At 39.9% G+C, this 15,805-nt stretch overlaps 1 protein-coding gene across 1 annotated transcript in view; it reads right to left on the reverse strand.

The window, feature by feature from the left end:
* adcy5 (adenylate cyclase 5) overlaps positions 1-15,805 on the reverse strand; it is a gene marked incomplete at both ends in the record, with an annotated part of 168,291 nt that overhangs the window by 42,716 nt on the left and 109,770 nt on the right. The window contains 6 exons of the mRNA XM_080478146.1: positions 93-115; positions 5,641-5,778; positions 9,173-9,314; positions 9,403-9,561; positions 10,620-10,747; positions 12,915-13,026. Of these exons, the coding sequence (XP_080334272.1) occupies positions 93-115; positions 5,641-5,778; positions 9,173-9,314; positions 9,403-9,561; positions 10,620-10,747; positions 12,915-13,026 (702 nt within the window). The remainder of the gene's footprint in view (positions 1-92; positions 116-5,640; positions 5,779-9,172; positions 9,315-9,402; positions 9,562-10,619; positions 10,748-12,914; positions 13,027-15,805) is intronic.

Raw genomic sequence — 15,805 nt, forward strand, 5'->3', positions numbered from 1 at the left:
TTTGGAAGAGTCCTTTTGGAATGAATTTCATAAAAGTCACAGAAAAAGCAGAATAACTGTGAAGGTAACATTGAGCTCTGCTCTGTACTCACTTGTCCTTGGGATCTTCAAAACCCTGAAAGAAAGAAAAGAGAAGGAATCTTAGTTGGGTGAATTAAGGCTTTTAATGATATTAATTCACTTTATCTGTAATGACTCATAATTAAACGCAGCAAAGAATAAAAATCTACATTTTTGACCGAACATTTATTGGCTGCATGTCGAAAAAAAATGTGAATTATTCCTCATTTTTTGCACATAAATTATTGAAGACAGTATTTTGGCCTTTTCTTTCGTTATTCAGATCATTTATTGTCGACTTCTATAAATCATTCTTACATAAGTTATTTCAAATTTGTGTTGCTGCAGTTATTAATCCTTTTCACTTTATTAAAGATTCTAATCTGTCAACTATCACTGTTCCATCCATCTTCTCCCTCTTCTCTGTCCCCGGGTGGTGGTGGTGGTGTCAGTCTGAGCACCGTCACCCAGATCACGTTGACCCATTAAGAACCTTCCTGCAGGTGGAGAGCCCACAGGAAGGTGGAGAGCCCACAGGAAGGTGGAGAGCCTACAGGAAGGTGGAGAGCCCACAGGAAGGTGGAGAGCCTACAGGAAGGTGGAGAGCCCACAGGAAGGTGGAGAGCCCACAGGAAGGTGGAGAGCCTACAGGAAGGTGGAGAGCCCACAGGAAGGTGGCGCCCGGCGGGGGACATGAACCCTCTACCTTGAGACTGAGAGTCTCATGCTCTACCTACTGAGCTGGACGGGGACATGAACCCTCTACCTTGAGACTGAGAGTCTCATGCTCTACCTACTGAGCTGGTCGGGGGACATGAACCCTCTACCTTGAGACTGAGGGTCTCCTGCTCTACCTACTGAGCTGGTCGGGGGACATGAACCCTCTACCTTGAGACTGAGGGTCTCCTGCTCTACCTACTGAGCTGGTCGGGGGACATGAACCCTCTACCTTGAGACTGAGGGTCTCCTGCTCTACCTACTGAGCTGGTCGGGGACTGCTATCACTGTTGTAACACTGAAATTCCACCATTGTGAGAAAAATAAAGTGTAACTTATTTTATAGATGCTTTGTATTTCTACTCTTTTATTCTTTAATCCATGTTATTAATCTTATTAATCCCCCTCAAATTACAGCTGTTCAACAACATCTGTTGACTGAAATACCAAGGCTGGTCACATAACAGTACAATCATTGAGAAACCAAAAGGTTTCCTGCAGTGAGCACAGAAAAACATGCAGCTCGTTCAAAAGTATGCCTGACAAGTTATCTTCAGTATTTATGTCACTCAGCAATCCTTTAACCTGAAACAAATGAGGCTGTAAAGATTGTTTTTTTTTTTATTAATTCAAACTAGTTAAACAAACAAATCCACTTATTTACAGTTTTTCACCCAAAATACCATATCTGGTTGTGCAGTGGTTGGCACTGTTGCCTCACAGCAAGAAGTCTCCCGGTTTGAGTTCCATTTTCTTCCTTTGGATCAATAATCATCTTTAAAGTGGCTCCAGTTGTGTGTATTTAATTGTTTAACTCTGCTACAGCCTAAAATGCATAAGTTGCTGGTTTGAGTTTTAATGCTTCTATTTTCATATAATGTGTTTTGTGTTTTTTTTTATCATCTTGTGACCCATAACTTGACTTTCAGGGTGGAAAAAAGGTCAAATTAGACCCAGATTTAATTAATATTAAAGTGTAACAGCTCACAATTTGGATGCAAAATAGATTTTCACTATAATAACAAGTATTCAGCTGGTAGTTTTCACATTTTCTTAACTTTTATAACAACAAAGTGAGCACAACTGTTTTTGGCTCTCTCTAGTGGATCAATACTAAAACAACAGCAAAAAGTAAATATTCCTGCTGGCTACGATGGTTCCTGGTTGTGAAATAAGCAGTTTATTTTGCAGTAAGGAGTCAGAGGTCAGTTCTTCTTTTAAAATCTCCATCATGCTCTGTGCATCTCGTCCTCCAGTCCAGTGACTGATGACGAGATGATGGTAGGACAGACACGGTGATCGGCAGGAGGAGGCAGTGCTCCCAAAAATCATAGCTGATGTCCAAAAGTGTTTCTGCAAACTTTCGTGAGTCCCGATGCTGGAAAACAACCACCGCCCTGTGACACTGCAGTGACGGTTCATGTGGGGAAAAATCCAAACAGATGACAGGAAGCTTAACTGAACCGACTGATCCAAAATGACACTTTTACTTGTAACCGCTCAGAAGATCCATTCAAAATGTATTCACCGTTTAATTATTTTGTTTTTTTGAATGTAACAGTGGTTAGAGTGTCAGTGGGTGGCGCTCTTGTTTTAAGTCCCATTATCTCTTTGCTGATGCCACATACACATGTCTCTCTGGTATTATTATTATTATTATTATTATTATTATTATTATTATTATTATTATTATTATTATTATTATTCAATATAAATTTTGTCCAGGTTGACCATCCATCTAGTTAAATACTGGATGTTACCTCTGGACTGGATCTCAGAGACGTTCTGCAGCGCGGCTCTGCAGTCTGGTTTATGTTCTATACTTTTAAAAATACTTTAAGGTTCCCACATCTTCACCATAAGCAAGTAATTCCCTTGACTCATCTGTGCATGCATGTTTTTGGACAGTGGGAGGAAACAGGAGCACCATGGCCATGCACAGATCACACACATTCTAGTGTGCGTGTGTGCGTGCGTGTGTGTTTTAATTCTAACACAGCTTATAGAGCTACAAAATGCATGCAAGTTGCACATTATTTTCTGTATCTAACCACAATTCAGAGCCTCAGATATTTTATTGTTGTATATTTTACAGTTTAGAAGATTTAGCAATTTTTGCTTTCTAGTTTTATGGTGAAATGTATAAAAACAAACATGACTAAAACTGTTAAAAGAACTGAAATGATGGTTTGATACGCTAATAAAATGTCAGCACTTCTTAATTTTACTCCTTAAATACAGTTTTGGTAAATGTAGCAAATACAATAATTAAAGTTTTTAAAGTTTGTTATTTACTAACAGAAAAGATCATCTGAAGATTAATTAATTAATAATAGATAAGATTTAGCTATAGTATAAACGTGTTAGATAATCAAACATCATCTATAATCACTATTGAGTGTTCCGTATTTTTTTAAATATTTCTATTTTTTTATACTATACTATATTATTGTTTTCAGTGCTGTTAAGCACCTTGTGACTCATGTCTGGGAAAGGAGCTATAGAAATACAACTCTATTCTATTTTATTTTATTCTATTCTTTACATGAAATTGGTAATATTACCTTTATTTATTAAGCAAATATTAATGATTTTAACCTTTAAATTGTAATTTTAGACACAAAGTGTTGAAATAAAGTAAAATATAAAACACTGAAATCATAAGTTAGCATATATTATAATAGGGATGATGAAATGGCAAATAATGAAACAAAAAATACATTAAGTGTGTCAGACCATTACTTATTTATTATTTATATTTTTTTATCACCATTTGTTTGACGACTAATATTCTTTATTAATATTCATAAATATATGTTTACTAGGGACGTCCCGATCACATTTTTTGCCCCCGATATCGATCTGATTTTTCAGAATTGAGTATCGGCCGATACCGATACTTTCCTGATCCGATACTTACATTACTATTGCGAATATACTCAATAGTGTATTTTTGGAGCGACTAAGACGTCTGAAGCTAAAAGCACTATTGGCAGAAGCTTTGTTTACCTAGAAATTATTGTAAAACTCACTTATTGAATCAAAATTCTTCTCAGAATAACTTAAGAACTTATTTAAACTTTATTCAGTCAGAACAACAAAAACCCAGTTACACTCTGCAGTCTTGTTTCTCTTATTTATCTTAACTTAAACTACTTCACATGGATTTTGTGACAAATAAAAATAAAATTAAAAATGAAACCCAGAGAATCAGTTTGACTAACATATAAAGTATAAAAAACTACAACATAAACAGTATCCAGTAAAACCAATTCCACTTCAAAGTGTCTTTGACTGGTTGGGTTGAAAATAAGTCCTAAAAAAGTGCAAAAACAATAATAAAAATAAATAAATAAATGTTAAACATAAAAGCTCTCAGGCTCCAATGTAACTTCTTTGTGTATTAAATTCCAGTTTACCTTAAAGCAGTATGAGAGGTTGGACCTGAATGTCACTAAACATTTACAGTTCAATGTGAAGTATAAACACTTCATTCTACTTCAAAGTGGTAAAACCTGTTTGACTAAAGTATTCTGAACATAGTACTCTCAAAAACTTATTCAGAATATCCCAGTCTCCCTTCAAACTAGAGGAACCTTCTGGGTTCTTGTTTCACCATATCGCTCCCCTGTGGGGACTGATCCTTTATTTTATAACCCTTTATTTTATAATCCTTTATTTTAAAGTCCTTTATTTTAAAATCCTTTATTTTAAAGTCCTTTATTTTAAAATCCTTTATTTTGAAATGGAGAGTTTGCTGCTTCAGTGCAGCTTTTTCTTTAGTTGTTGTTGTAAACTCAGCGTACTCCCCCACATGTTTACTTTAGATGTCTTATCAGATTAGTTGTGTTAAATGAAGCTCTGGTGCTCCACCTCTCGGGACTGTGGTGAAGCTCTGGTGCTCCACCTCTCAGGACTGTGGTGAAGCTCTGGTGCTCCACCTCTCGGGACTGTGGTGAAGCTCTGGTGCTCCACCTCTCGGGACTGGTTTGGTTATCCACCTTAAACTCCCTCCAGACTGCAGGTTGATCCTCTCAGTGGCTTCAGGCTGCTCACCTCAGTTTACTGCAGGTCGCACACGGGGCTCGCTTTTTTTTTTTTTTTTTTGATCTGCGGGGTGATCAGCTGGATTTGCCGATTCCCGATCAGTCACAAATCACCAATATCGGCCCCGATCCGATATCTACCGATCTGATCGGATCATCCCTAATGTGTGTATATTTTGATGTGCGTGTATATGCTGGGATATATATAGGTATATATGATGCATTATTATGCAAGTGATTCATTGGAGCAAACTGACTGTATTTCATACTATATTTTGTATAAATGAAAAGAAATAGACAGTTTGAACAAAACGAGTGTCAGACACGCCTGCATCCATCGACTGGGTGAGTCACTCAGGGGTCGGCTCAAAGGGACTAAATAAATACAAATGTGGACGCAGTCACATCATTTCATCATTTCATCATTTCATCATTTCATCATTTCACCCACGACAGTTGGAGCCACAGCGGGTTGCCACGGCAGGGGCCATAGTGAGCAGGAGGCCATAGTGAGTGGGGGGGCCATAGTGAGTGGGGGCCGTAGTGGGCGGGGGTGGTAATAGTGAACCGGGGGCCATAGTGAGTGGGGGCCGTAGTGGGCGGGGGTGGTAATAGTGAACCGGGGGCCATAGTGAGTGGGGGCCGTAGTGAGGGGGGGGGGGGGGGTTAATAGTGAACCGGGGGCCATAGTGAGTGGGGGGGCCATAGTGAGTGGGGGGGCCATAGTGAGTGGGGGGGCCATAGCGGCCTCTCATCAGAGGATGGACAAAACGTCGTCTCCATCCATAGATGTGACACGGAGCAGGTTTGAACTCACCATCCGCTTCATCTCCTTGGAGACCTGGTTCCCCCCCAGGTGGTTGTAGAACGGCCGGTCGGTCCAGTGGCCGCTGTTGTGAGTGACAGAATTGGTCCTCTGCCGGTTCATTTTGGCGATCATTGCCTTTTCCTCTTTCTGTGAGAGGCGGAGAGAAAATACAGAAACATATAGTTTGACCCACTGTTACTGTCGATCTGCGGTTACAGAACAGAGGAACAGAGATGAGAGAAGATCTGCAAAACTGATTTATTCACACAGAAACGTCTTTTTAATTCTATCTCAATGTTGCTCAAAGCATCACACTACCTCCACCTGCTTCCATCCCATAATGCATCCTGGTTCCATGACTTCCTGCTGCAGTTCCAGCTCCAGTGTCTTATTAGTTGGATCCGACCTCCTGACGATTTTTGATATTCGGGACATTGAGTTTGTTTCTTTCATTTTCATTTCTTCTATTAAAACGGTGAGATAAATCTCATTTCAATTTGTGCTCGAAGCCCAAAGTAACAAATGAGTTTATTCTTTCTAAGCTTTCGTGTTTTGAAGGTATTGGATGTGAAATCCACCTTATCCAATGTGACACGCACCCCCATCATGTCACTGGGTTATTTCAATGGAGAAAAGTTAAAACATGTTGACCTCTCACCTTAAAATTCAAGCTGTTTTTTTTAAACAGCACCACCTAGAGGATGACAACTATCCTGCTCTATTGAGCTCTGAAGGAGGAAAAAACTATCGGGAGTTGCAGGTTTAGAAATATTGCGATCAAATCAAACTTTCTTGACACTTTCTGTCTGGTGAATACTAACAATGAGAATATATAGTAATATAATATAATATAAAGTAACTGTGCTGCACAATCCGGCCTGTGTTTCCCAGCATCGCTCCACATGACTTTCTATCTATACCCTCTGCGTGTGACGGCGCCGGAGGACACGGCAGGCGGCTGATGAATGAAGCAGCGTTGTAAACAGAGTGGAGGAAACAGGCTCTTCCTCCTCCTCCCAACAGTTTGTCTGGGAACCGTTCCCACTTTAAAAACTGTGGTGAGTCCATCATGAACAGATTTTAAAGTGGCTCCAACAGAAACTCTGTGATGATGACTTATCATAGGAATGTTTCATGGTGAGTTTAACACACAACCACAGAGGGTTTTTAACAAAGATGTGAACAATTTCTACTGAATTTACTTTGATTTTATAGATACGTGCAATCAGGGGCCGTTTCTGCACATAACTGAACATGCTGCCAGAGTTAATGTTGTATCGCAGGTTGCAGCTGTGTGAGGGGATGTCTGTCATATACTTTATATATGATGCATTTGCGGCAGGATTTGTGATCGTTCCTTCGCACAGCTCACATACCGAGCCCTGCTGCTCATAAACAGAAATAATCAACCAAACATGTGTTGGGGGCCGTAGATTCCATGAACTCCTCCAGAGGTTTTTCCCCCGAAAGGAAAACACCACAACAATGGATAGGCCATAAAACAGCAGGGGAGCGAGCCAGACCCCGGAAGTGGCCAATGAGGACGCTTGAATCCGACCCGAACACAGCAGGGGTCCAAACCCAAGTTTGTGAGACTCACGTTCTATCAAAACTCTCGGCTATTCTCAACTGGCCATGGAGGGAGAGACATCTCTTTCCCTCATCAGGATGGTAAAGAGAGCACCAAGCAGAAACAAAGAGACAGAACCAACGCCAGCCCGCTGGACGAGCAGGACCCAGTTTGGACTACATCTTCTGTTTTCCGCTATTTTTCCTGTTTTTGGGAGATTCTGGAGACCAGAGCCAGTGTCGTCTCCTCCCAAGATCATCCTCTCAGTTGCACTCCTGCAGCTGGAGCCAGGCCTCTGAATTTCAGGACGCTGAAATTAAGACCCGGTAACAACCAGTTACCACCGCCTCCCAGAACCAACAGCACCACGGACGGTGCTGTCCAGAACCGGAGGGTGAGCGCTTTTGTCTGGGCAGAGAATAGTTAGAATGATGTTCTGTTGAAAATGCAATATGGATCCATGTGCCGCTCAGAAGGCCGCAGCATCTCATGTTGTTTGTATATGCGCATTCACGCACACCAAGTCCAGAACTCTGGTTTTCCACCTCAGAACCAGAGGTCCAAGTGAGCTCCAGGCCCACTAGGAGCTCTGTGTGGAGGAACCAGGGTTCAGAACCGAGCCTCACAGAATTCTCTGTCTTTCTCTTGTCTTCATCCTCTCTCATCTCTCCCTCTCTTTCATTAACCCGCAGCAATGCGCCCCCCTTACCTGATCAAGATAAGCTCACACACCACTGCATGTAACACCTACAAGTCAGCTGCTGCAGGGCAGATCTGCCGTGATCACAAGAGCCCTGACGGCCGGTCCCGACCTCCACTTAGGTGCTCAGAACCGGGCCAACGGAACCGCCCGTTCGTTACGCCCTCGGTAGACTAACTCGCTCCGAGACCGCCCTCGCGCACGCGTGCTCGACGGACGTCTTGTTTATCTGGCCGCTAAGCAACCGCCGCGTCCCCAGAAAGAGCGAGTCATCACACCCCCTCGTCACGCACGCACGCACGCACGCACGCACGCACGCACGCACGCACGCACGCACGCACGCACGCACACACACACACACACACACACACACACACACACACACACACACACACACACACTCTTTGTACATAGTGTTTGCTGTTTAATAGATTAGATCTCCATGTTAGATGTCGTTTGCTATTTGAATGTGTTGATTTATGAGATGATTTCCGAATTATTTATGAATTAATACATTTTTATTAATAAACGCCTGTTAGCTGAATTGTACGCTTCTTGGTGATTATTGTGTATTTATTGTTGACAATTCACTGGTTTGTAACAGTCTGTGCTCGGATCTCACACCTTCCATTCTATTTAAGATTGTTATATTTTATGCAGAAATATTAACTACCTTAAATAAACTTTTTACAAACGAGACTGATATTTTGGTATTAGCTATTTCCAGTTTATCTGGTGGTGCCCCGATTTATTATTAATACATAAATAAGAAATTTATGCAAATTAATAAAAAATTTTATTAAAAATTATTTCCGATAATTTTTCAATTTTTTTTGTTTTTAAAGTAATTATCCAATTACTTTAGGAGTTGTTAATGAGTAAATGACCGTTTACCTCCATTAATAATTTCAATTTTTCATAAATTACTTCCAGTGATTTATTACTTTTAGTAATCTATAACTTACAGTAATTATATGCTAATAACCAACCATAAACCCCAACACATGCATTTTCTTGATTTTTGGTTCAGTTAAAGGTTAAACTGTGTTTCAAACAGTCTCACCTGCAGATTCAGGAACTTTCTGTTAGATTAGGATAAACCTCCATAACCTCACTGACCTCCTACACATCCACTCACCCAGTCGTACCCTCAGATCTGCCTTCTTTCTCAGCAACACCGTCCATCCGTATGACCACCCTTCTACCCGTCTATAGCCCCCCCCCAGCAGCTTCATCCTGGCTCTAACTGAAACTTCCATTTAACACCATACCCTTTTCTGGCTGCAGCCCACGATGAGGTAGGTTTCTATGTTGTGCTTCTTCAGGTAGGCATTTCTGTCTCCTCCGGCTCCTGCTTCCACGTCGTAGTCCCCGTTCAGATAATTCAGCGTGGCCTTGGTGATGTGAATACGTCTGAAAAGCACAACAAAGACCCACAGACACCCTGAGGAATGTCCAGTATTCTCATATAGATGATGCGTTTGTTTAAGCCGAACATTACCCGGCTTGGCCTCCAGCCTCCATCTGATTGGCCAGCGTGACGTCGTTGGACCAGACGTCGAATTGCCACTTCCTGAGCCCCAGCACGCCGCAGTGCACCCGGCCACTGTGGATCCCCACCCGCATGTTCACATTGACCCCGGTCACCTCCCGGACCAGCCTGCAGGGCAGAGAGTGGACGAGAATCGGAATTTTACAATGCTGTCCCATCACGTCACGTCTCTGCTTGTCTCTGAAAGGTAAACTTAAACGTTCAAAGGAGAATTAACCTTTACAAGCCTTTTTCTATTAAGTGCACCATTTCTGGTGTTGTGTATATGGAGCAATCCATAATGTAAAAAAGGCCAATATCAAAATAATGTAGACATTTTAAATGTGATAAAGTCAATAAATTTTCAGTAGTGTCATAAAATATTTGAGGACAAATGTCCTAACAATATTTTGATTTAGTAAGTTACTAAACTATTGTCTGTAAAAAGAAACTGTCAAAGTGTGATAACTGGAGCCTATTCCACCATTTCAGTCTGGTTTTAGTGATTGTTGTTTTAAACTATTTCAAATATCTTGGCTCTTTCTTACTGTATGAAGCTATTTTCCAATACATTTCACCAACTTACTAACATTTCTTAATGGTTGAGCTATTTTAACTGCTTTTAGCCCTTTTGACTATTTTTTTGCAGCGTTAGCCTTTTGGGGGGGCTAGTTTTTTGCAGCGTTAGCCTTTTGGGGGGGCTAGTTTTTTAGCTAGCTAGTTTGTGGCAATTGTAAAAAAAATTGGCATTTCAGCAATTTTGGCATTTCTATTTTTTTAAGCAATTTTACCATTTTGTGCCTTTTTAGCTATTTTAACTTATTTATTTATTGTACAATTTTACCATTTGAGGGGATCGTAACCTTTTCAGTTGAAAGTCTCTCTAACAAAAAGCCAAAACTGAAAACAAAAAAGATTAAATAAGAAAATAATTGATTTATTACAACTTATTACATTGACAAAAACCAAAGTTAGTACAGTATTGGTAGTTAGATGCTTTTTTTTAACATCAACGTCAATGCAGCTGGAAGTTATGACTGACTTCTTGCTTCTTCTCTCACATAAAAGAACTCCACTCTTCTTCTGGGTATTGCTGATTCAGAGATGCTTCAGAGAGTGGATTGAAAACAAACAGTCCTAATGTTCACCCTGCTGTTTGGAGGGTGAATGACCCGAGGAGAACTTACGAGATGGCCTCTATCATGTCGAGGCCCATCTCCACGCAGCAGTGGGCGTGGTCGGCTCGCGCCTCAGGCAGACCCGACACACAGTAGTAGCAGTCTCCCAGGATCTTGATCCGCAGACAGTGGTTCTCCTGTCGTCACAAACACAACTGTCAGGGAGGACGCACAGGACGAAGGACGGTCCAGCATTGATAGCGGTGATGTTGGTTCTGAGGAAACTTCAAGCAATCTCTAGAAACTTGTTCCTGTTTTTAGCATTTCAGCCTGAACTACATGACAGAGATGTACAGAGACGACGCTGTGTTTGTCCATTTAAAAGTCATAATTATTTGTTACATCGCTCGTCTCAGCAAGGCCTTGTTTCTCAATAACTAATAGAAGAGAGGAAGCAGGAAATCCTACATCTATTCTGAAAAAGTGGGAATATTATACTAGATACAACTAACTTAACTTGATATAATACAATAATCTCATCACGTCATCCAGTGTTCATGTAAACCGGTCAATCTGATCTCTAAATGAGAAATAATTCAATCAGATTTATAAAAAAGTGACCATGTAAAAGTAGCTAATATTCTTGCTTCTATGATCAAATATTTAATTTATAATATAGAATAAAAGTCATTTTTCCACAGTGTTGAGCTACAAATCAAATATTGATTGGATCAAAAGTTTTGTGAAACCACTTTTTTTTCTGTCACCAGATTAAAATCCCCTCTGAGGTCTGTTTAATTCGCTGAGGATATTATTGGAAAACATTTTAAATAAAAAAACAAAAGTAAAGAGTGTGAAATTATCTTTCTGTCATGAGAGCCCAGCGAGGAGCTGCTGATATGTGACCTTTTATCCCCCCACACTCTCGTTTCCAAGAACTTTGAGAGGAAGTTTTTATTCAGACGATGACTCAAAACGAGTGGTAAAGTTGACTGGAAGTACACGGGAAAGTCTTGACAAAAATACCTTACAGTACCTGGTGACATAGTCACACCGAGCGAAATGGCTGCTCTGACTGCAATTTATGATTCCTTAAGGGGGAAAATCCTAGTTGGTAGCTCTAACTGCCTTTGACTTTGATTATCACGACATAAATTTAAAAGAAATATCCATTTTCTTATAGACGCGTCAAGGCAACATTGGGTTTATGGAAATTACCCCCAGGAAAGTACAACATGCAGTTTGACAACAATTAGATGCATTTTTTCCAAACTTCAGATCAGAAGTTTCTCACTTTCACGCTACTTTCACACACAAACTCTTATCACATACATATTATCATTATTAAAAGTTAGAAGCACAAATGCAACGTTAGGTTTTCAGAAACTTTCCACTTTCTCTGTGGGAATTTACGTGTTTGACAACATTCAGATGTGTTATTTTTCTCACTTGGAGGTCGGAAGTTTTGGATTTACCAGCTACTTTTAAACCAAAACATCAGGAATATGAACAAATATTACATTATTTCTAGAAACACAGACATAGAATTTGGTTTTCAGAAAATACCATTATCTTACTGGGAAGTTCCAAAACTTTTATCCACAAAGGCCTTTCACATACAAGTCATTACAAAATGGTATATTCCAGGTAGGTGCACCAACATTGGGTTTCCAATTACGTTTGACAGCATTCACGTGTGTGTGTGTGTGTGTGTGTGTGTGTGTGTATGTGCTCGGAAATGTAGCAGATATGTGTCAGGTTTGTTATTTACATTTCGATGATGAAACATGTTATAATAATGATGAAACATGTTATAATAATAATGATGAAACATGTTATAATAATGATGAAACATGTTATAATAATAATGATGAAACATGTTATAATAATGATGAAACATTGAAGCTCCTCACAAACAGAGCAGGAGCTCTAAAATGAATATGTACAATCAAGACCAGTAATTTTTACTTATGAAGTTAATATTAATAATTTGATCTTTTAAAAATAGCAACTTTAAACACAAATTCCATGAAAGTGCTTTAAATACAGCAAAATACTATTAAAAAATTGTGTTGATGATTTGAAGAAAAATACATAAAATAAACAACATGACAAACTGAAAATGTACTTACATATAAATAGCAAATGTGTTTCTAGAAATAAAATAAAATCATGCACATTTTTATCCCAATTAAAAAGAAAATATTAGTTTAATTCTTTAGAATTTCACAGAAAATAAATTGAAAAACAGCAATTATTTGCAATACTTGCAACACCTAGAAGGTACTGATTACTGATATTCAGCACAATTTAGTGATTATAAAGAGACATTTTTAACATATAATTCATCATGTCAGTCCTCACCGCTGCCAGTTTATCGAAGCGAGCAAACAGCTCGTTGAGCGTCATCACCAGCTCCTGCGCCGTGCACTGCGAGGCCAGGCTGGTGAAACCCTCGATGTCTGCGAATAAGATGCTGCACAAACACAGGGAGAAGGGAAACGTTCCACATTACTGATGCTGAGTGGCTCAACGCCATTTCTTTCATTTTGTGTGTTGAATTCATGTGTCCACATGTAGATTCAAAGCAGAGATGAAAACAAATTCAGTATAAAATGAAATGAAGCGCTCAGCGGCTGAGTGTTTGTCACGACATCTGATAAAGACAGTGTCCATACGACAACGCGGTTCCAGGTCACCGCCTTGTATTTGGCCGATCAGCCACACGCCCTAACCCTAACCCTGTTTTAGGAGCCTGGAACAGGTTTTTGTTTTTTTAATGAAAACCTTGTTCCAGAGTGGAGAAATTTGGAAACGTTGCCTCGGTTTTGATGTGTGGACGGACAAGACGCACATTAGCTGAAAACTATGATGTCATGGCCCCGCCTCTGACTCGATAACCTGACGACCACAACAACAATGGCGGACTACCTGCTTCGGATCCAGCTGCAAAAGCTGCTGATGCTCGTCGCTTTAACAAGGCCAGATGTTAGTTTTGTTGATTTTTCCATTGTTGATGTGTCTCTGTGGAGGAGTTACAGCGCCATCTATAGGCCTGACATATGTATCGGCACTTTGAGATGTAAAGTGCAATACAAATTGAATGTATTCTTATTCTTATTCTTATTACATTGTTTTGAGTCGTTTCCATGGTGTTGCATGGATGCAGACTTTTCCTGCACCAATGCTGTGTGGATGGGAAGGTTTTTGTGGCGAGGGCCTTGGGCCCCATTTGCAAGAGAAAAGGCAAAACTTTTGTTCTGTTTTTGGGAACTGTTACCGCAAAAATGGTGCTCAGAGCCACTGAAACGCAACTTTTTAAAAACACTCTGTCTCTGTGTAGACGGTGGAAACACTGGTACAGGACATATGCATCATGGCCTGAATATTTACCGTAATTTCCAGACTATTGAGCGCACCTGAATATAACCCACCTAATTTAAAAAGAAAAATGTGTGTACCTGCGTAGGCGGCGCTCAGGTGTCCATGTTGTAACAGGGCAGGAATTTATCTGCAGGATCGCATTTTCTTTTTTTTTTAAGAAAAAAGTTATTTTAAAAACGGCTTCTGTGGTGGTTCGGGTCGGGTCGGCGAATGGGACGGAGAGAGAACTCTGTGAAAAGTGAATATAGCCCCAGAGATGTTAACCCTTAAAAATCCACATATTAACCGCGTCATTGTATAAGTCACAGGGATCATAGCGCGTGAAAAACGTAGTGGCTTATAGTCTGGAAATTACGGTATTTCATCTGCACATGCTCAGTTGATTACTAATAACATGAAAATGTGTGATAAGTTAGAACTTCTGAAACTGTTTCCATGATAAGTGGCAGTTTTTTTGTTTTACTGTGTCTTGGACAGTACGAAGAAACTGGTCAGTGAATCTTGAGGCTGTAGAAGTTCTGGGAATGACTGATATATGGTCACATGCCCTGTTTGTCTGCTTCCCACGAGCGGGTGAATCTTGAACCCGTCCCAAATGGCCTTGGAGTTATTGTGATGACCCTTGTGAGTGAAATGCTGTCGGCATGGACAGAATAAGAAGAGAAGCCGGCTTTGTGGTCACTGCAGGAGTCAGTCATTGTGGCGTCATGTTCAAACTCAGGTAAAAACCCACAAGAACACCCGATCCCACTGACCACCATTGTTCTTTGAAGCTACCACATCTAACACTGAACATTTTCTCTTTCAATAAGCATTTTTATTCCCAGATCACTGGTTTGCTCCTGGGCTTCAACATGTGATGACTTTTGGAAATCCAAAGGCCTGTTAGTTTCTCGCCACTTCAAAGTGCTTAACGAAATCTGTCCTCACCTGAGTTCGTCTCCTCATTTGCACCCGAGAGCTGAGGACAATATGAAATAATGGAATTCACAAGTAGTTTTCAATCGAACCTTTCCAGTTGTCTGAAGGAAGTATAAAATATTGGTAACTAAACACAATAATCATTATGATCTATAATTCACTTTGGATGGTTAAACAGTCTATCTAATCCTTGAGATGAGATGAGATGAGATGAGATCAACTTTTGTATTGTCTGAATCAGATAGTGACACAAATGTTTTATTAACAAGGCCCCAAACAATAAAATACAACACAAGTACAGATATACAGGAAATGTTAAAAGGAAACAGGAAACAATAGCCGACAAAAATAGAAATGAAAAAAGCATGTGGTTCAGCAAATACAATCATCACCCTTCAAATTTCTGTCCTTTTTTTCTAAGGCCATGGTCACACAGTGTTAAGGCGGTAAGCACTGTCATCTCACAGTGGGAGGACCATGGTTTGATTCTAGTCTGAGGAATATGTATCTAAAACTGGAAGCAGCCAAAACAACTAATTTAAGTCTAATGGCTCCTAATCCCCTCCCAGATTAAATTTAGATCAGTCCAGATTTAGTCTAAAAGGAGTCTGAACTCAATCTTGAACTTTTCTAAAAACAAAACAAAAACCAGCTTTAAATCAGTTCAGTGATATACGTTTTATTTTTTATCTGAAACAGACTCAAAACTGGTTTGAAACAAGTTAACCTAAGCTAACCTAAAACTAGCCAAACATATCAGTTTAAAACTACACTGAAAAAAAATTGTTAGAAATAGTTGGACGAACTTCATTTAATCCCGTTTAAAACTAGAAACCGGTAAAAAAAAAGAGTTGAAATGTAGTTGAAAACTATTCTTAAACCAAAATGAGTGTGAATCTAAGATAAAACCAATGAAAACAACTAGTGTGAACCCAGAACCCTGAACCCAG

This window comes from Lipophrys pholis (genome assembly GCF_963383615.2).
Source record: "Lipophrys pholis genome assembly, chromosome: 13".
Classification (NCBI taxonomy): Eukaryota; Metazoa; Chordata; class Actinopteri; order Blenniiformes; family Blenniidae; genus Lipophrys; species Lipophrys pholis.